Source organism: Bos taurus, chromosome 2 (genome assembly GCF_002263795.3).
Source record: "Bos taurus isolate L1 Dominette 01449 registration number 42190680 breed Hereford chromosome 2, ARS-UCD2.0, whole genome shotgun sequence".
Taxonomy (NCBI): Eukaryota; Metazoa; Chordata; class Mammalia; order Artiodactyla; family Bovidae; genus Bos; species Bos taurus.
This window is the reverse complement of record NC_037329.1, coordinates 22,643,815-22,665,909: the sequence shown is the minus strand read 5'-3', so window position 1 is coordinate 22,665,909 and position 22,095 is coordinate 22,643,815. Positions and strand designations below refer to the sequence as shown.

Genomic DNA, 22,095 nt, shown 5'->3' with positions numbered 1-22,095 from the left:
TGATAAGAAATTACTTTGTTCATGGTCATTCTATACTAGAAACTTAATATTAAATTAATTACTTAAGATGGCAGGTACTTTTGATGTAATTTTGGTGCTCTACTTGCAAGGAACTGTTTTTAAAAGTATAATATTTTTGAAACAAAAATGACTTGGAACCTAGCCTAATATCCCCAGCCAGTGTCTTCTATAATTTTCTGGGCATTTCAATATTTTCCATAAATAATAAGTTAGGTACATACCCCATACAACTATCTAATGAATAAGCCAAGTATCTCACTACTCCTGTTGTTGGCTGTCAGCTGCTTAACCACCATGGGTTGTTGAAAATCATTATCTTTCAGCTACTAAATGGTAATTGCTAAAAATGATTTTAGGACTGTAGTTCATTTTGACATATGAAGGAAATATGACCATTCCTAATCCAGGAGTTATAGTTTTTACAGAAACAAAATTAATTAGCTTTTAGAAAAATACAACAAGCAAATGATTTTTGAAAAGAAACACACACTTGAAGTTCAGACAGTCTAATTCATATTGATTCATCCCAATTTAGTAAACTTAAACCAAATTCAATGACTAAAAACAAAACACTTCATACATAAAAAAGATTAAGTAAATATTTTTTTGCATTGTAGTTTTTCTAAAGCTGTATAAACTATGATCACTGCAAATAATAGTTAAACCAACAATTATAAAGCTTAAGCTACAGGTGCAGTATCTTTATCAAAAAAAAAACAAAAAGAAAAACAAATTCAAAACAAAAAATAAATGATCGTTCTTTTCATGGTAAATTACTCAATTGCATGCAAACAGATAAATGGGTTTACCTCACTGATCATCATCTAAGCAGCTAACAAAAGCAGAGCACCTGGCCACAAACAAGTTCTTTGAAATATAATTTAGTATGAAGTTTGAGAAATTGCTGTTTCTCTTTCATATTAAAAATCATAACCAAATTACTTTCTAGAAGAAAGCTCAGTCTTTTGTGAAAAGAAAGAGATCAGGATCTGTTAATACATTATATAAATATCAAGAAGTTTTAATGATGCATTGTGTTTGTAATCTTTGATGCTTGTCCAAAGAATTAATATTACTGAACTTTAAAAAAATTTTAACATGATGCTCTGCAATGGGGCATCAACTAATAACCCTCCAGAATTTCTGTGCTCATCTAAAAAGAGTCCCTGCTGAATGTTCTAATGTATCTTATTGTGAATCTTCAGCAAATAAAACTTCATGTATGAGCTCATGATGTGCTTTGCTGCCGGAAAGTCACAGACTCTGTGGGAAGCTCTTTATCTTCCCAGCAGTCAGTTCTCTGAGAACATCAGTGCAGCTACTGTAGTTACCTGTAGATTACTTGTATTTTCTCACATCTGTGTCCAGCAATCTAAACCATGATGATAAAGGGTCATTAGGTTTTGAGTGAGGAAGGGGATGGACTAGACAATTTGCTCTGATAAGCTCCTTGTTGGAAGCTCCAGTTTAGAATGTGAAATGTTGGTATGTACAGTTTTACACTAAAAAGAAAAATAATTTCACTTTTCTGCACTAACAATTAAAAATGATGCAGTTTAACCAGTCACTATGGTCTTACCGATTCACATTTTATTTGGGGGGTTTATAATTAAAAGTATTTAAGAGAACTAATTTTCTGCTTGTAAAATGGACTCTACGCTCTATTAGCCACAAAGAATTCAGGTACAATTACTAAGATAACTGCTGTTGGGAGCACAGCAAAGCAATTTCCCACAGTGGGACTTACAGTTCAATTTACCAGTTGGGCAAATATTTTGTGCTCTGTAGTGGCCTGGAGAGTTAAAAGCCATAGGGAACAGTTGAGCCGTGTTATACCTGGAGAAAAGTTTCTTCAATTCAAATGGACGGTTTAGATTTCAAAGTAGAGACAATATCCCCAAAAATATTACCCCAAATTAAAATTATGCAGTTTAAAAACTAACACAAAATAATTGTCACAGAAATCCTGAGTGATCCCTTGTCCTCCCCCAAAATAGAGCTCATAATTCAGAATTCGACACTGTACTTTATTTTCATATTTGTGTTGCATCCTAAACCATTCTGATACTTAATCACATTTTCCTAGTAATCAGCTGATAGAATATGGTATATTCTTGATTAGATTATAGAATGGGAATACTAATTACTCAATTTCAAAAGGCTTAGAATAACATGTCAGGTTACAGAAATATAAAAAAACAAAATTTTCTAGCAACCTTCAGTTACTATGTGACATACCACATAGAAAGGATAAAAAAGAAGTGTTTTAGTTTAGCAAAAGTAAGAAGAGTTTAAAAAATGCTTGCCTAAATATGCATTCATAACTTATTTCTTCATTTAGGTATGCTTATTTTTGTATGACAGTATATCATCCACACATCTTCCTCCAAAAAGAAATTTTAAGAGATAATGCTGCTGCTGCTGCTAAGTTGCTTCAGTCGTGTCCAACTCTGTGCGACCCCATAGACGGTGGCCCACCAGGCTCCCCCGTCCCTGGGATTCTCCAGGCATAGTGACTGAAATAAATAATATACTCCTCTGCCTTAAAAAACTATATTAAAATTACAAAAGTATGGGAATTAAAAACACGATGTTGTTGTTTAGTTGCTAAGTCATGTCCCACTCTTTTGTGACCCCATGGACTGTAGTCCATCAGGCTCCTAAATAAAACCCCAAGCAGTGATTTGGCTTTTTGGAAATAATTTGAAAACATTTGGACCATTTTGAAGGCTTTCCAATGCTGCTGGAGAAGAAAAACAAAAATACTTACTTTGAAAGTTATTTGCCTGTACTAAACACAAGCAAGCAATATTTTCCAACAGATTAAAGATAAACTAAGCATTTAAAAACTCCTGTTCTTCCTTTCAAATATATGAATTATCTAAAATCCTTTTAAGGAAGTCCATAAGATGGAAGATATGTCACTACTACCAATATGGAGATACTTCTTAAAATGAAAATTACCATAAAATACAACATTTGAGTAACTAACATTAACATCCTAAGGCAATATGGGAACATAACTCCTTAATAATTATTCATACACCAAGCCACTGTAAACCTAAATCATTTCTGAAGACCTGAATGTGTCAAGAACTTTGACAATTATGACTGGAGCCAGGAAACTGTAGCAGTGCAGAATTTCTTATGAATTTCTCCAGTTACTTTTTATAAATGCTGTCTTGGATGACAGCTTAATGTGTACCACATGCAATATTTATTCTTCTTCAGTGTCAGACTGTCTAGCCATCCAAGGGAATACAAAGAATGTCACTTATTAGGATAAAAGCATAGGGAAGGTAATCAAGGACATATGTAACATCAGCCAATCATGCCCTATTTCAACATCCTATTCCATTCATAACAGTTCAACAATTATTTGCTTACTGATAACTTGCTTTCAGGCTGTTTGTGTTCACCATAATGGTGGTTTGCATTTATTTTGCTCTTTAGAATTGGACACTTGCTGTGCCATACGTGTTTGTCAAAACTTTATATCTTCTGTCAGAAATGGCTTAGCATATCAAATAATTTCTATTTGTCAGGAACTACCAATACAACAATCAGTAACCCTTGATGTCAACAGGGCACTGAAATAACCATAAGACAGCAAATGTGTAACTAAATATTTTACCCAAAAAAACCCCTCTGTAAGTGATAAATAATAAGAAAGTTGTTACTATCAGCTAAGTTATACACACATTCGCCTGCATATAGCTAGGAATACTAAATAGGCACTGGTTTTTCTTTTGTTTTAGTTTTTCAAGATTGTAAAGCTGTTAAGAATATCCCAGTGTAATCTGGAGGTCTTTCAACTATTTAGCCAAAATTTCTAAGCAACACCAAGTCACATTAAAATATAAACTTTGCCAACAATATAAATTTCACTTAATAATAGATTTAAGATAATTCTCTATCATACATCATAAACATGAAATGAGTAACTATAGAAATACAATTATTTTATCACATTTAAACATTAAATGATATGACTTCAACTATTTATTCGATTAACATTTAAAAACTTATAAAAGTACAAATTTCAAGAGATCTAGACAACGAAGATGTTTACCTCTGAACACAGGAAAGGAAGGGCTTCCCTGGTGACTCAGATTGTAAAGAATTTGTCTGCAATGTGTGAGAGCCAGGTTTGATCCCTGGGTTGGGAACATCCCTGGAGAAGGGAATGGCTAACTTCAGTATTCTTGCCTGGAGAATTTCATGGACTGAGGAGCCTGGCGGGCTACAGTCCATGGAGTCACAAAGAGTCGGACACGACTGAGTGATTAACATAGGAAAGGCAGCATGGTTGGTATTCCCCATATTCTCTCTCTTGGTCTCTTCTTCTGTCACAGATTTGGCCTAAAGTAAAGTTCTACAGTGCAAGAAATATTCCATGAAAACTATTTTACACAATATTTTTTTAAAAGACTCAGGAGAAAAACACTTTAAATAATAAAAACATTAGTACAAGCTGTTCTTTTTCAGTCTACATCTATCTGAAAGTGAGAGAAAGTGAAGTGAAGTCATCAGTTGTGTCTGACTCTTTGCAACCCCATGGACACCAGGCTCCTCCGTCCATGGGATTTTCTAGGCAAGAGTACTGGAGTGGGTTGCCATTTCCTTCTCCAGGGAATCTTCTCAACCCAGGGATCGAACCCAGGTTTCCCGCATTGTAGACAGACGTTTTACCGTCTGAACCACCAGGGAAGTCCAACATCTATCCGAACTGCCTTGTAAACCACTGCTTTTCTTAGCTACATAGTACGTGTTACAGCATACCTGCTGATAAGATAAGGAAAAATCCATTAGGATAGAGATAGAAAGGTATAGAGATTAGTTGTGATTAATGACAAGGAGAAACAGCAAGATTTTCTAAGTGCTACTGTTCCATTCAAAAGTCTTGAGCACTCATGAAATAGTAAAATCTCTCCAAATATGAACTCTGATATTTATATTTCTAAACAGATTTTTAACTGGATCCCAAACCTTAAAATATATATATTTGGTAGGAGAAGGAGAGAGGAAACAAAAATGCAGCGAAAGGAAAAGAAAATGTAAGTGACCTTTATCCTTATAAATTTCAGAAGGCAGAACATTACATTATAAAAAATAAAAATATGTATATTTAGAAGAAATAGAAGAAAATGGAAAATTGCTATCCTTTATTTCTTGAGAATTAACAGGTTACAAAATGCTTTAAAGATACTTTTTAATTTGAGCTCATGAGAGAAAGTATGAAACACTTGACTGCATTTATAGCATGCTTTTCATTCAACCAAAAGTACAAAAAAAAAGTTGTCTATGTTGGTTGTATACCAGTGAAAAATACAGAAATGCATACTCAGCTGGTAAAGAATCCACCTGCAATGAAGGAGACCCTGGTTCGATTCCTGGCAGGAAGATCCACTGGAGAAGAGATAGGCTACCCACTCTAGTATTCTTGGGCTTCCCTGGTGGCTCTGATCGTAAAGAATTCACCTGCAATGTGGGAGACCTGGGTTTGATCCCTGGGTCAGGAAGATCCCCTGGAGGAGGAAAGGCAACCCATACCAGTATTCTTGCCTGGAAAATCCAATGGACTGAGGAGCCTGGCAGCCTATAGTCCACGGGGTCACAAAGAGTTGGACATGACTCAGTGACTTTCACTTTCATACTTGCCGGGAAGCAAACCTAACTGCAATGTTTTATTTAAGCAGCACTCAAAAAGTTAAAGAGAATTTATTGTGCAATTATAATGCCAGCGATAGATATGTTAATACATGCTTTTTTCATCAAATTTATGAGAATTAAATTCCAAGACAAATGTACCTACCACAGAATAATTTTACTTAATATGTGCAAAATATTTCATTTAATTCTCATTCTATAAGAAAGTTATTATTCTTTCTGTTTCACAGGTGAGGAAACAAAGGTTATAAGGAAACCAACCAGAGTATATTGAGTCCTGATTATATAAAACTCTTGCTGGTATGAGTTTCTGTGTAATTTTTAGCAGGATACAACCAAAATGTTTTCTCTCATGTGCTTGAGAGAAAGACAGATATTTGGGTAGATATTTGCCTTTTTGTGAGGGTTAAACCAAATGAGAGAACATATGTAAGGGCCCCAAAGTGCAGCATATAATAGATGTTCAACGAATGGTAGTCATTATTTTGCTCAAGACTCGGATCTTTGGAAACATACACATAACATGAATATGCATATATAATGTTCTTTCAATTACATTGCTATGTCTTTCCATAGTATTTGAACAGAACATCATACAAATTATCTGCTTGCACTTCAGTTAACAAAAGAAAAACACACCCAATTCCCTACTCCCAGGAAGTTCTCAAAAACACATCCAAGTTACTGAAAACGCAAGGAAATAGAACAGATCACTGTGTGGTTAAAAACGAACACACAAACAACCAAGTGGTGGAAGAAAGTACTTGTCTTCAAAAAGAACTGATAGCATATATTTTCCATGTAAAAATATATAAGTTATTTGAATTATTGACCCTACAAAGGACTATTAAATTGGTACACATTTAGAAAATAGCTTTCAGAGATAAGTTCATGAAAATAGAGTTTCAGGTAAAAATGTTTATATTACCTTCAGTTAGCATTCTCTAGCCAGGTTATTGTGACTTTTCAGTCTCAAACTCTATAGTGCATGAACCATGTCTAAATGAAACATACAGTGACAGGGAATGTGGCTGTGTGCCACCTGGTCTCAGGCCTTGTCTACTCTCCAACATCACTAGTGCCCCAACGCTGAGACGGCATGGTGCAGAGGTACAGAACCACAAGTCTGGACAGAAACTGCTGAGGTTTGAGTCTTGGCGCCATTCTTCTCTAAGTTTCTCAGTCTTGCTATACTTGCTTAGCCTTCCTTAAAATAGTAATAGTTCTTACTCTACAAGGTTGGTGAGAGTCTTAAATGTAATGCATATAGTTAAGTGTTCAGTGCTTCTTGACTGAGGCTGACTACTACTAACACAACAACACTTTAGGTGCATGAATTATCTGCTGTTCTATTTCATGATAGTCTCCCATTTCTCTGTTCATTTACATATCAACTCCCTCACCTCAGCAGTGAAGAACAGTTCTTAACAAACTGCATGGTATGCTAGAAGAAAGAAAAAAGGAAAATTCTTTTTTATCATATAAATATATAAGAACTGATCCATACTTATAGCTGTTTCCTGGGGTCTTTTCTGTAGTATTATTTTAGATGTGGCAACTTGATGCAATTTTCATATGGGCTTCAATGAGAAACACTGAATTTTCTCCACTAAAATTTTCATATGTGGTATATTTAAAAATGGATGCTAAAGCAGGTGCTAAAATATTTTGCTGTAACAATATTATATAGTTAATAAAATTAAAAGGCAAGGCAAAAATGGCAGCAGCTAAAACTCATTATCCTAAGAAGGACACACAGTTTCATCTTGAGAATTGTTTCCTTTCATTAACTAAAACTCTAAACAATTTGATAGAGGTGATATTTTCTGAGATAAAACATAGCAGAACACAAAGTTAATTAAAGCAGTATTCTCAAAGATTCCTGAAGATTCACAAATATATCCTACAGTGTCATGTGTGGGACTAGCATAAACATTCTAATCAAATGGGTCTATTTCTTCTACTACTGTAAGAAACTGGGCACGTTTTGAATCTCTCCAACGGTCTTATCTGTAAAATAGGCATGATAATATTTATGTTTCATAAATATTCTTAAAATTTATATATGTTTCACTGCTGCTACTGCTAAGTCGCTTCAGTTGTGTCCGACTCTGTGCGACCCCATAGACGGCAGCCCACCAGGCTTCCCCGTCCCTGGGATTCTCCAGGCAAGAACACTGGAGTGGGCTGCCATTTCCTTCTCCAATCCATGAAAGTGAAAAGTGAAAGTGAAGTCGCTCAGTCGTGTCCAACTCTTCGCGACCCCATGGACTGCAGCCCACCAGGCTCCTCCGCCCATGGGATTTTCCAGGCAAGAGTACTGGAGTGGGGTGACATTCACTACTTTTCCATTACCATCTCACCGATTTCTAAACTCAAAGGGGTGCCTGGCACACAGCAGGAACTCAATAACGATGGTTTGCTATGTGTCTCCTTTTTGGTTTGGTACACGAAAAGCTAAGTCACTGTCATTTAATGGGAGGGTGGGCACAGGACAGAGAAAACAGAAATGGCACAATTTAAAAGGTAACAATTTTAAATGTAAATTACGTATGAAAACTACCAGTGATCTTCATGTTTCATACGTTCAGATAGGCTCTTTGGGGAAAACACAATTATCAGCAGATAGATGTTATTTGATCTTTTCCTTTTAAATTTCAAAATGAACTAAACTCAAAGATGTTTTTCACAGACTGTTCTTTTTAAAGAATTTCTAAGGAAATGTTGATAATGACCTAGGAATACTGATGAGTACCCCTTTACATTAATAACAAACACTTAAAGTACTGAAAAGGCGCTTTTGTATCTCTTAATGGAAACACAAAATTTATTTATCTGTTAGCTTAACCTATTAGTAAACTAAAATGCAGATCTCTTTATCCAATTATGAAAATGCTTTACTGTAATAAAACTTCAATTCAAGGCAAATGACAGTGTCTGAGGCCATTTCAAGATCTGAGCATCCAATGAAGTAACGTATATTGAAACACTGTGAAGTTCTGACAAATGCAGGTTGTTACTCTTAGTAAAGTTCAATCTACTTCTTTGAGGTCATACATCAAGCGACTTTTAAAAGTGGTTTGCCAGTAACAGTATGGGTTAGCAAGTTGCTAGACAAGCATCAAAAAGAAAAGATGAAATCTTAAACAAATCTCAGTTCAGTTCAGTCGCTCAGTCATGTCCGACTCTTTGCGACCTCATGGACTGCAGCACGCCAGGCCTCCCCGTCCATCATCAACTCCCAGAGTTTACTCAAATTCAACGTCCATCGAGTTGGTGATGCCAATCCAACTATCTCATCCTCTGTCGTCCCCTTCTCCTCCCACCTTCAATCTTTCCCGGCATCAGGGTCTTTTCAAATGAGTCAGTTTTTCACATAAGGTGGCCAAAGTATTTAGTTTCAGCTTCAGCATCACTCTTTCCAATGAATATTCAGGACTGATTTTCTTTAGAATGGACTGGTTGGATCTCCTTGCAGTCCAAGGGACTGTTAAGAGTCTTCTCCAACACCACAGTTTAAAAGCATCAATTCTTTAGCACTCAGCTTTCTTTAGAGTCCAACTCTCACATCCATACATGACCACTGGAAAAACCACAGCTTTGACTAGATGGACCTTTGTTGGCTAAGTAATGTCTCTGCTTTTTAATATGCTGTCTAGGTTGGTCATAAGCTTTTCTTCCAAAGAGCAAGCGTCTTTTAGTTTCATGGTTGCAGTCACCATCTGCAGTGATTCTAGAGCCCAAAAAAATAGTCTGTCACTGTTTCCATTGTTTCCCCATCTATTTGCCAAGAAGTGATGGGACCAGATGCCATGATCTTAGTTTTCTGAATTTGTTAGTTTCTGAAAAGTTGAGCTCTAAGTCAACTTTTTCACTCTCCTCTTTCACTTTTATCAAGAGGCTCTTTAGGCCCTCTTTGCTTTCTTCCATAAAGGTGGTGTTATCTGTATATCTGAGGTTATTGATATTTCTCCCAGCAATCTTGATAATTGCAAATTTTTATTATATATGAATTATACTATATATAAATAATCTTTATAATTGCAAATTTTACTTGCACACATTTAGGATATGTTTTAATCTTTTTAATTGCAGTGTATGTGAGTAAGAATTTATCAGCTCTTATCCAATGGTTGCCTCCACATTGTACACTCTTGTTTCGATGTCCCACCACACTTGCCCTTGCGTTTGCTACTCCCCTTCTCTAGACCAAGTTTTCCTCAGATCCTTCCCCTGTCATGTGTATTCCCTTACTTCTTAAGGGCCGTCCCTGACCCCCTAACTAAAATAGCACCTTGTTATCTTGATTTACTTGTTTATTTAATTCATGCATTTATTTTTTCATTCATTTGTAAACACTGAAAATTCTGGGGGAAGAATTTACTATGTACCAATTACTATCCTAAATGATCAAAGTGTATCAACTGATATAATAATCATAACAATTTTATGAGGAAGACAAGTTATTATTTTTATTTTGCCTTTCTCATTTTATTTTTAAAATGAGAAAGGCAAAATTTCCAAAAGACAGACTTTAAAAGCCAGATATAAAATTCTAGCAGCCTAATTTTCACAACTCATAAATAACACCCGAACATTATTCATTGAGCAAATATAATCTGGCTGTTAACTAAATTTTAGTTATGTATTATGCTACATGCTAGATTTATCTGTAAAAAGTAGACAGAGTGATAGTCTTAGAGCAATGAAATTATATATGATAAGGCTGTGGCAAAGGAAATGGGGGAAAGAGACATTAAAATGTGAGAGATATGAAAAAAGTTCAAGTTAATAATTTTGAAGAAAAAGTATAAATCTTAAATATTAATTCTGAGATTTCAAAGATGTAGACTAGTATAATGAAGGTATCATAAACATGGATGAAAAAATATTTTATAAAAATGATCAAGTAAAAAAAAATGATCAAGTGAAGTAGTGATATAAGTTAAGCCACTGAGGTTATTTCTTCTTTCTTCTTCTTTGTTTTTAAAAAATGTTTTATTTTATTTATATTGGAGCATAGTTGATTAACAATGTTGTATTATTTCAGGTGTACAGCAAAGTGATTCTAATCATTTCTTGACATTATATTAAATATTTGTTTGTTAGTTGTCTGTTATCCCATGAGACTATAACCCTTATGGGGGCAAAGGCTTTTTCTGTTTAGGCTCAATGATTATTTGCCTAGAAAAGGAAGGAAGCATAGTACCTGTCTCCTTGATGAGCCCACAGTGTTCATATGAATCTATACATTTTAAATTCATAATAACAGTTTTTATGAAGTTAATTGTCTTCTTGATAAAGCATTAGAAAGACTGAACCAACGTGCAGCCCCCAGTTTACAGACAGAGGTGTACTCAGAGTTCCTATGTCAGTTATTCTGAAACATATTTTTTAGCAGAATTTTAATATTGATAATAAAAATGGTCAGATACCAAAATATGTCTCACCCAAACTGTACTATTTTTACTACATGGTGGAATAAGTAGGCTTTTGAGGGCGTTTTGTAATCAAATGTTTTTGATGGCAAAATGCTTTCCAGGGCAATTTAGAATAAGGAAGTGTAATATTTTGAGTAATGTAACTAGCTTCAAATATAGACATGCCAATTCTACAAGTAAGTTTTATTTCCACTTTTTTCTCATTCTAGAGAGAGCAATAGCTGCCCACTATGAGAAAGACAAGAGCATGGTAAGATCCAAAAAAAACTTATTTTCAAGGGGTAGAGGTATGGGAGTGGGAATGAGAGAAGGGAAAAAGGCCAGGTCTTATCATCAATTCAGTCCAGAAGAGTTGCTCATGAATTGTGTACCTGTAACCTCAGGAACGCTCTGGATTGTCCCACAGTTAGAAAAAAAATCCTACCATGACAAGCAACCTAGATGTCCATCAGCAGATGAATGGATAAGAAAGCTGTGGTACATATACACAATGGAGTATTACTCAGCCATTAAAAAGAATACATTTGAATCAGTTCTAATGAGGTGGATGAAACTGGAGCCTATTATACAGAGTGAAGTAAGCCAGAAGGAAAAACATAAATACAGTATTCTAACGCATATATATGGAATTTAGAAAGATGGTAACAATAACCCTGTGTACGAGACAGCAAAAGAGACACTGATGTATAGAACAGTCTTATGGACTCTGTGGGAGAGGGAGAGGGTGGGAAGATTTGGGAGAATGACATTGTAACATGTAAAATATCATGTAAGAAACGAGTTGCCAGTCCAGGTTCGATCCACGATACTGGATGCTTGGGGCTAGTGCACTGGGACGACCCAGAGGGATGGTATGGGGAGGGAGGAGGGAGGAGGGTTCAGGATGGGGAACACATGTATACCTGTGGTGGATTCATTTTGATATTTGTCAAAACTAATACAATTATGTAAAGTTTAAAAATAAAATAAAATTAAAAAAAAAAAAAATCCTACCATGACAAACCTACATATGAGAGTTGAGAAGAAATCTGCATGGGCATCTCTTCTTTTGAATGACAATAAAATCCTCTAAATTGCAAATGATGAAGTCACAGGTCCTAACCTGAGTATGAGATGAGGGCAGAACCCTACAGAAGATGGTGGTGATTAGGGTTTTATTGCTACCCATACTGCACAATAGAGACAGTTCTCAGTTTGTTTTGGATGACAACTATCTCAAAGCATACATTTTTTCCATTATCTACATAATGGAAAGAAAAAAAACAAGAGAATGTCTCCCCCGAAGACACATGTAGAAGACTTAACAAGTCCCTTTTCTATTACTTTTTGAGTTATGTATTCTTTTTGAGTTATGTTACTTAAATTTGGGAAATTCTGTTTATACAGAACACATTTTATGTGAACATTCTGATAAACTGTCTTCAATACATAAAAGGCTATCATTTGCCTGAGGTCAAAGAACCAGTTAGCATCAAATAAGGACCACAACACTAGCATTTCAAATTCTAAAGTAGTTATATTCTTAATACACCAAACTTCCTAATAACATACTATCTAATTTATAAATAGACTTATGCTCTGAGTTTCTTAGAACTCACTTTCCTTGTAGAGCCAATGTTATCAATGGTATCCAGCATTTTGGTCTAGCCTTCAGAAGTCTATTGAACTTACAATATAGTTAGCAGTATCTCCAAAGGTAGATCTAGTGACGGGGGAACACAGGAGAGACCACAGAGGGAAGGGCACAGAAAAGACTCCTCCTCTCCTCTCCTGCACAAGCACAGGGTGCTAGGCCAAACACTGAAACTGCCCCAAGGGGCCTCTTTCCTTCCCTTTTCTACAGTGTAAGTTATTGAGATCACTTACACTGCAGTGAGACTCCATTCCTCAGTCTTCACAAGGCCCTGCCCTCATTACCAACAGTCCTTAAGATTTGGGGGCTTCAACATTCTCCTCTACCTTCACCAACGACTATTCAAAACTCCCATTTAATGAGTGTAGTTCACCTCAACTCATAGTTTTAGAAACAAAATCTGACTCAGCCATCCTTAATCTATGACACAGATTTTTAAGAATAACAACAGAACTTGCAGTATTCACCAAAGTAAGTTAGGTAGAGAGGCAGAGAAACGTTCTGTGTACATGAGAATCACTTGTGATCTGAGGAACGTTAAATAGCTGTATGCCAAAGTTTGCCTTTTATTTCCTAGTTTATATATATGTGTGTGTGTGTGTGTGTGTGTGCATGTATGGAGAATATATGTTTTAATTTCATAAGAGAATCCTAGAGAACACTTGTTTTTTTAAGGAGCTTTAGTCTCTTAAAGCTGGAAGGAAATTTATAAAACTTCTCCCTATTATTAATATATACAGTGAAATTCTTCAGCTACTTTAAAAAAGATGAGTCCTGACACATTTGATAAAGCATATTGCTCATAAATCAATAAGTCAATGGATGGTGCTAATGAAAATAAAAACTGACTCTCCTGAAGTATCTTTCTCAAATTCAGTGAACAATCTTGTAAAGAGAAATTATTGTCTATAAACTGTACTGGGCAAAAAGGAAAATAGGCCAAGGGCAATTCCTACCATGTCTAATATGGTGGGTCAATAGCATTATACCCATATAAAAAGATGTGCTTTCTTCTATAATTACCTTTTTCAAATATGGCATCAGACGTGCGATTTGGTTTCATTATGACTATATGCTTTAGGGTAATAATATCTCTTGATAGGACTATGAAACTGCTGAACAAGTAACCCAAAACAATTTAATGAAAACCAGGCAAGTTCATAAGTATTATTACATACACATACATTTACAAATTCCAAAGGGCATTTCAAATAAAAGCACTCCTGAATGGCTAAAGGTCTTTTCCTTCCTACTTCTTTCAACCTTCCATGTTTTGTAATAAAAAGATTGTCTTGCTTTAGTATATTCTTTTCAACTCTCAAGATTTTGATCAGAGAAATTAAGAAACAGTCAATTCTACAAAATCCATTCACTAGAAATTATTTGAAATCCTAATTCATAGCACATATGATACTTTCAAAGCTTTATCATAATACAAATTAAAAAATAACTGATAATTATTCAGTAGCAAAAACAACAAAATATAAAACAGAAAGGGATCATAAGAAAATATTTTCTTTTTAGATTCATTTACAACTTACTTCAGTAAAATTAAGGCTATCTTTGTAGAGGATTTACCAATTTAATCAATCCCATACTGAAAAAAAGAATAGCTCAGTTTAGGCTTCCAGAATACCCTTGACCTGTCTTATCACCCTTTTCTATCTGGCAATGAAGAAAACAAGCAGTAGTCCTCATAAAGCAATCTCTAGTAAAAATTACAAATTATAGCTTTCCAAATTTAATTCAGCTAAAAAACTCCTCACATGTTAAATAGAAACTATAATCCCAAAGAAACACTATATGGATATTTCAGGGCTTTTACTTTGCCAGACTAGTGGATGATAAAGTGAAACATTTAAAAAAAATCTTATACTTGTGAATCTTGCTTTAGATACTAGGGTATATTCCTGAAAACTTTACACGAATTGAACCTAATTTTATATCTATTTGAGAAGCTTCCTGAACTAAAATGAATAATTTTTTAAGAATAATTAATCATTCCCATTTTATTTGTTTCAAGTAAATCAAATGCACAACAATGATTTTTTTTTTCAAAGCAGTATATCTATGTTAAATTTCTAGCTTCAATGAATAATCTTGTCAGAAATTGAAGACTTTTTATGAGTTTTACAGAATACATCACAGCATTCCTGAAGTCCAAGAAAATGTTGTGTGAAGAAGGTTGTATTAACCTTCTAGAAATATAATTGCGGAAGTGGACTTTTGCTCATGTAAAGTATATAGCCTGAAAATAATGGAAACCAGTGAACAAATCCTCCTACAGTGGTGAATACTGCTCCTGTTGATACGACATAATGGAAATGTACATAATACGTATTGTGGAGAACAATGTTCAAGGATGAGTTAGGTAGAACAATTTCTGTCAGACCTCCTACTGAAAGTCAGAAAATAAAACCTAAGGCTCACAGTACGGCAGATGATCATTCAGTATTACCTCCATGGAGAGTTGATAAACAACTAAATATCTGTAGGAACAGCAATCATTATAGTAGCTGTGTAAAGTATGCTCATGTGTCAACATCCATACTTTTTGTGAATATATGATGAGCTTATCCAAGAAAGCCTAAGAAACCAATAGATACTACAGCTCAAACTATTCCTATATATCTGAAAGGGTTTTTTTTCCCTGAATAGCATGTAATATACATGAATATAGTTTTGTTTTATATTATATATACATGAAAAAAAAAAAAAACCTCGGCTTCCAATGTGGCTCTGATGGTAAAGAATCCACCTGTAATGTGGAAGACCTGGGTTTGATCCCTGGGTTGGCAAGATCCCTTGAAGGAGGGCATGGCAAGCCACGCCAGTATATGTCCATGTCCAATACCCATGGACAGAGGAGCCTGGCAGGCTATATAGTCCAAGGGGTCGCAAAGAGTTGGACGTGACTGAGCGACTAAGCACACATAAAAAATTATATGCAAAAATGTTCACACTCCCCTCTGTAAATAACTGCTGAGATGTAATACCTGTGATTCTTACATATAGTTCAAAAAGTCAAGAAAATATTGGGCTTATTCCATGATTCTCCCCTTGGCCAGGTACACACTGTATAGAATTGCCAAACTATGTTTAGTTGTTAGGTACAAATTTGTGGAAAACGAACAAAAACAGAAAAGCTGGGATAAGAAAGACTGAATCATAGAAAAATAAGAATTAATAAAACATTTTTCTATTCAAAATTCATTTAGTGAACTTGACAGATTGCCCTTCATTATATAATAGCTTAAAAGACTTTGCAAGTCCTGTCTACCTATCAAATCAATTTCAACAACTCAGATTAATTGATTTATGTAATATTAGAGAATAATGTTCAGTGACCACAAGCCCACCAGGGCATATGCAAATACATGTTTATAAATACACATAGGCACACAAGAAGTCTGAATGTCTTAAATTTTAGTTATACTTTCCAGTTGAATATAAATATGTAGTATAATAAACAATAAAATAAAATTATCCTTTATTAACAGTTTTAATGGAGAAGGCAATGGCACCCCACTCCAGTACTCTTGGAAAATCCCATGGACGGAGGAGCCTGGTAGGCTGCAGTCCATGGGGTCGCTAAGAGTCGGACGCGACCGAGCGACTTCACTTTCATGCATTGGAGAAGGAAATGGCAACCCACTCCAGTGTTCTTGCCTGGAGAACCCCTGTGGGCTGCCATCTATGGGGTCACACAGAGTCAGACACGACTGAAGCGACTTAGCAGCAGCAGCAGCAGCAACAGTTTTAAGAAGGATGGGGACAAGAGAACACAAAAATGAAACATAATAGAAAGCTATGTAGGTGCACAAAATTAGTTTGTTGTGCAGATTTCATAATTAGATAGCATATACTAACAGAGCAACAAACGTGCAAAGACTGAAATTTACTCTCCCTAATCAAGCAACTGTCTGGCAGGACTAATGTCCTAAACCTGCTTGACACCATGACTTAGCAGGCAATCTCAAATGAAAATTAATACTGCATGTAATAAATCTTAGTTATAAGTAACTGATCATGTTTAACATACGAAATCCTCAAGTGTTAAAAAATCACTGACATCTGTCAAAGACAACAATGACAACAACATAATAAAATGGCTGCATAGTTTCATTCATTCAAAGCATAATAATATATAATAATAATAATAATAAAGGTTTCTGTGGATTTCCCTTACAACATCTTGCTTACTGTCATCTGATCACAACTCACCTGTAACTAACCTAGCTGCCATGTTAGCTTTTCTTCAGGGGCTAGGTCTTAATCATAAATGAATGAAATGACTAATTCAACATTGATAAAACCAGTGATGTTTGGGGCCATTCTGGTGTTTACATCTTTCAAAAGGTCAATACACCTATTCAGTAGCACAATAGACTTATCTTTCAAAATGTTTACTTCTTTTCTAGGATTGAAAAATAACACATTAACATTTAAATTTAAAGTAAATTTTAGTAATTAAAATATAGTTTTAGTCTTCCTTTTGTGGCCAGAATCACACTTTTCCTCCTCTTTCCTGACCATTTAAAATAGTTTTCCAGATCTAAAAGACCCACAAAAATATTTATTACTGCTTCCTGCATTAGTTTTAATTTGCTACATTACATTACTTACTAACCTTAAAAAAAAACCCTTTTCTTCTGCTAAGGGAGCAGCTAATGCAAATGGAGCTGAGATATAAACATTACCAAAGAACAAGATGCTAACACAAATTTAAAGGATTTAGCAATTAAAATATATTTTAACTATTGACATCTGCTCGCAATGTTATAAGTGATGAAAACCTAGTGTTCATATCCTTCATAATAAAAATTTATGCTGCACTTTAATACAAAGGATGTGTTGCATAAACAGAGGATTTAAAGCTGTAGCAGAGTGGCTGAATGAAAGGAAAATGGCAATCTTTCTGGCTCCAGTAGATGCCATTCCCTATCACACAATGTTCCCCACTCATAAATACATGACAAATACTTCCTCAATCATTTTTTACGAGCAGGGATGCACAGGGGGTAGTCAATGGCTAGCTTGAGGGAAAATAGGAACAGCAGGCGGCAGAAACTGTACAGAAAATGGCTATGTGGTAAATTCTCTTCTGGAACATCACTCAGTTACTCAGTCTTTGATCTTTCAGCTACAATTACACTAACTTCCACAAGATCTGACCCCCCACCCCCCGACAACCTCCACCAAACACACATACTCCCCAAACCAGATCATTAGTTACACATAAAATTCAAAATTTGTTTTTATAAATAGGATCATCCATACCTCTACATTTTTATAAATTAAAATTTGCTATTTAGACAAGAGTTTACTTTCAATTGGCTATAACCATATCATCATCACAACTGGTCTCACAAAAAACATGGGGTGTCTGGCGACAGCTAAATCACAGACTGGCGTCTCCCAAGCAGTCTGTCTACCATTAGGGTCTGGGAAATGGTATTTACTATACAATTAGAGCCAGGGAGTTCTACCTGTAATCATCCAAATACAGGTGTGAGAAGCCCCTTTGGGCAAGGAAACTGACTCATCCCTTTTCATGTAAACTTTGGTGTCTGTATTGTTTCACCGAGCCTCAGGAAACCTTACCATTCGCACTACAATGAGATTTATTAACTGAAGTCAAATAATACATTTTAAAATTCCTTCCCAAAGGTACCAATTTTTAACATATTAATCATGAAATCTGTAAGAATTTTATTTAAGAAATAAGACAGAACTATTTATTTTAAAGTTAATTATCTATTGGAGGATACTGACCAGTCAGACCATGTCAGGTTCATGCTTTCTAGAACATTTCCAATAAAGAGGCCAAATTCAGTTTCCTATCAGGAACATAAACTGTCTTACAGTAATATCAAGAGGGCATTTTTAGTTGCAGTAATTTCACAGAATTTATTCTAATGATTTATTGGAGTTAACCATCTGACATTAATTATTGTTTTGGCTTCCAGTCTATGAATGTTTATTTTTCAGTTTAAAGCTTCTCACTCTTTGATATCATATGGAAATGAGAATTTTTAATGGAAAATTGAAACCATGTGCATCTAAGTACTTAATGAAGTACAGGGAAAAAAACGACAATATATTTTAGGAGAATTCAGATATTTTGCTTTGGATAGCTTTGGCTTGTAGGCTTAACAGCATAAAATACTGAGACTCCAGTGAGTACTATGCCAAATGTGTACATGCCCTTATACTACATGAACATATGATTTTTTGAAGCTACAAGTGAACAAAAAGGAAAACTTGTACATTTTGGTTACATGTCAAAAATGACAATCAATACATGAGTGCATCGTTTTTACATTTGTATGTTTTAAACAAATACCTGATCTTTCTTTCCACCATACAGTATTTTTAATTTAAAAAAAATGTTTTTAAAGCATTCAATCTGGATTTTAAAACTTATGTCCAGCTATGATCCCAAGCATTTTATGTCCAGCTATGATCCCAAACATTTTATGTCCAGCTATGATCCCAAGTGTTTTAAAGTCATATAAAACATCAACAAAGTTAAAATACCGTAGATTAAAAAGTTTTATTGCTCTAACTACATTTATTCTCATTTTGCAAAGGAAAAAACATCAATGTCTATTCAATTTAAGTTTGATAATTAAATATGTATAATTCAATATTGCCTAATGTAATTCCTTTTTTCCCCCCCTTAAGTTCTCTCAATGTAAATCATTCGGAGACTCACCTCAAAATGTTAACAACAGGCAAAGCTTTCCCATCCGTTTTAAAGTTTTTAATAATAAGGAGAAATGTATTAAAATCAAACATAGCAGTAAGTACATACGTGTGTGTTTGTATGTGTATAGATATGATATGTAAGGGTATATCTGGACGGAAAAAAACTTACCATTTGTTTTTCTTTCTAATGTAGTCTTTTTCGGAAAGATTAACCAAGTAGACCATTGGTTTTGAAGTCAGAAATAAGTGTTTATTCAATACTTCAATCTATAGTGGGAGACAGAAAAAGAATCCTTTTTAAAAGTTGAGTAAATAAAGTCATTGAAGAACTTGAAAGAAAATTATATTTAAACAATTAGCCATTTTTATTTTTATAGATTTTGTTTCTTAAAGATTAGTTGTCATGAAATATCAGAAGTAGAGAAAAAGAAAAACATAACAAGTTTGGGAATAAGAAATCATTGAGAGAAATAAAAGTTTTACTAGGCAGAATAATAAGTGAAAAATAATGACAACTTTAACTTGTTCTCTAAGAAATCAAAGGTAATAATAGATGGCATCATATTTATAACTTACCTCTTTGTCATTCCAATCATGATAGAATCGAACAGGTTTCTTTTGATCTATAACCCAGGATTTGACTTTGCACATTATGTCCTATATATAATTGGAAAAAAAGTAAATACAAGATGAATACTAAGCATTTAGATACTAAATATTAAAATTAAAAGTTTTCAAACCCTCAAAATAAAAACAAAGTCAACTTTTTTTAAGAAAAGAGAACTGAGTCACACAAATCATTTTCAATATCTCATTAAAAAACCAAACAGCAATGAAACTATGTGGCATTAACATTTTAACATGTGAAATGTGGAATACTAGCAAAGTCAGTAATAACCTTTAAAATTTCAAGACAATTAAAACACACCAAAGTCTACAAGAGTTAATAACATTTCAATTCTATTGAGTGATGTTAATTGCAAGATAAACATGTTATTAATTAGGAAATGGGGGGATACTAGAGAAATACTGAATCATAATTTTTCCTTAAAAAGAAAAACAAAATAGATTAAATTGAGCCTATTATTGATGATCTAGCCTCCAAAATATTAAATCAGCTGACCAAAACCCTTTTGATTCTGAATTAATTTTTTGCCGACACCTTCTCCCTGCCCACTTCTCCTGTCCCTGGCTCCAAACCCCCAGCCTCCCACAACCTGCCAAAGCCTGCATCACACAATGGCAAGAGCCCTGCACTGGTGACCTCCAACCAGCTGCATTCACTTTCAGAACATCTCTCTCTGCTGGAAATCTAAAGGCCTTTTAGTTAGCAAGCTAGTGTGCATTCAGAAGGAGTAACTGCAGGAAGAGCCCAATGTGCTTTGTTTCTCTGGCCTTTCTTCACAGAAAGATTAATCATCTGTGAAATGGAAACGGCAAACAGCAAGTGACACAAACTGAACCCTTCAAGCCTTTCCTCATCAGTTTTGTGGTTCTGAATCTAAAAGCTGCGTGTGGCAAGGTTCTCCTTACAGGCAGGTGTTAATAAAAGGCTCTTGGGTCTGAAAGGTCAAACTTAGCCCTTCCAGAAGAAGTGCGTTTGAGAGTCATCTGTTTTTTGTTGTTGTTGTTAAAGGTAACTTATGAGTATGTTTAAATATGCATTTCTCAAATTTTATTGTAATATACAATTATTAGTAATAGAGGTCTTAGATTTTCATTGATATATGTTACTTTATCATAAATCAGTGAGTCTTCTATAAATATCTACTTATTAAATTACCTCAATATTTAGTATACCTTCCTTCCAAATCTTGCTGTTACCAACAGGAAAAATAAGGCAAAAGCTCTATATCCTTAGATCCTGATTTGAAACCCTCCAGGAAAAAGACTTCCCACAGACTTTAACAAGGAAGGGGCAAGCTAAAAACTTTTAATGAAATCTAACATGTTCTGCTTAAGAATAATCACTTTTACTCTTCTATAACTGAATTTCACTCATAAATGTTTAAAAGTGGCTAATGTAACACCATTTCCTACAAGGAGAAGATCAAAGTGCTATATTACAAATGCATTATGATTAAAAAAGCCCTGTGCAGCCTTGCTATTAACTGTTCTTTAAACCCTAAAAGGCTTCCCATAGATCTCACTTGGCACTGCGTATACAACCTTTGACAAGTAATGTAGACCATTTTTATTCATTGCCTAAAATTGTAGGCAATTATGTGCGTCACACTGGCCACCTGCAAATTCTGAATGCCTGCTCCAGTTGTCAGTGCAAAAAACTAATGTCGGAGGGGATTAATCTAGGGGGAGAGAGTCCTCTTTAATGGCTCCAGCAGGTGAAATGGCCCAGCTGGTTACTATGATGAGTGGCCAGAACAGCTTATGTAGAGACACGCAACAAGATTATACAAAAGAAGGAGAAAACAGTGGTACCATCTTATACTTGGCTATATTAGTTTTTTTTTTTTTCAATTAAAAAAAGGAGAAGAAAACAGACAAAGGAAAGCCAAACCAAAAATAAGGAAGGAAATTAAATCTTAATCATATAAAAAGTGTAAAATACTTTCGAAACCATAAATATTTTTATGAATCCAAAGGGTCTCAATAATGCTG

At 34.7% G+C, this 22,095-nt stretch overlaps 1 protein-coding gene across 2 annotated transcripts in view; it reads right to left on the bottom strand.

Annotated features, from left to right (window-relative positions):
- Positions 1-22,095, bottom strand: part of OLA1 (Obg like ATPase 1) — a 164,910-nt gene that overhangs the window by 27,224 nt on the left and 115,591 nt on the right. For both annotated transcript variants that reach the window (NM_001046045.1, XM_059892854.1), the window contains 2 exon segments: positions 19,646-19,743; positions 20,053-20,133. In NM_001046045.1, the coding sequence (NP_001039510.1) occupies positions 19,646-19,743; positions 20,053-20,133 (179 nt within the window).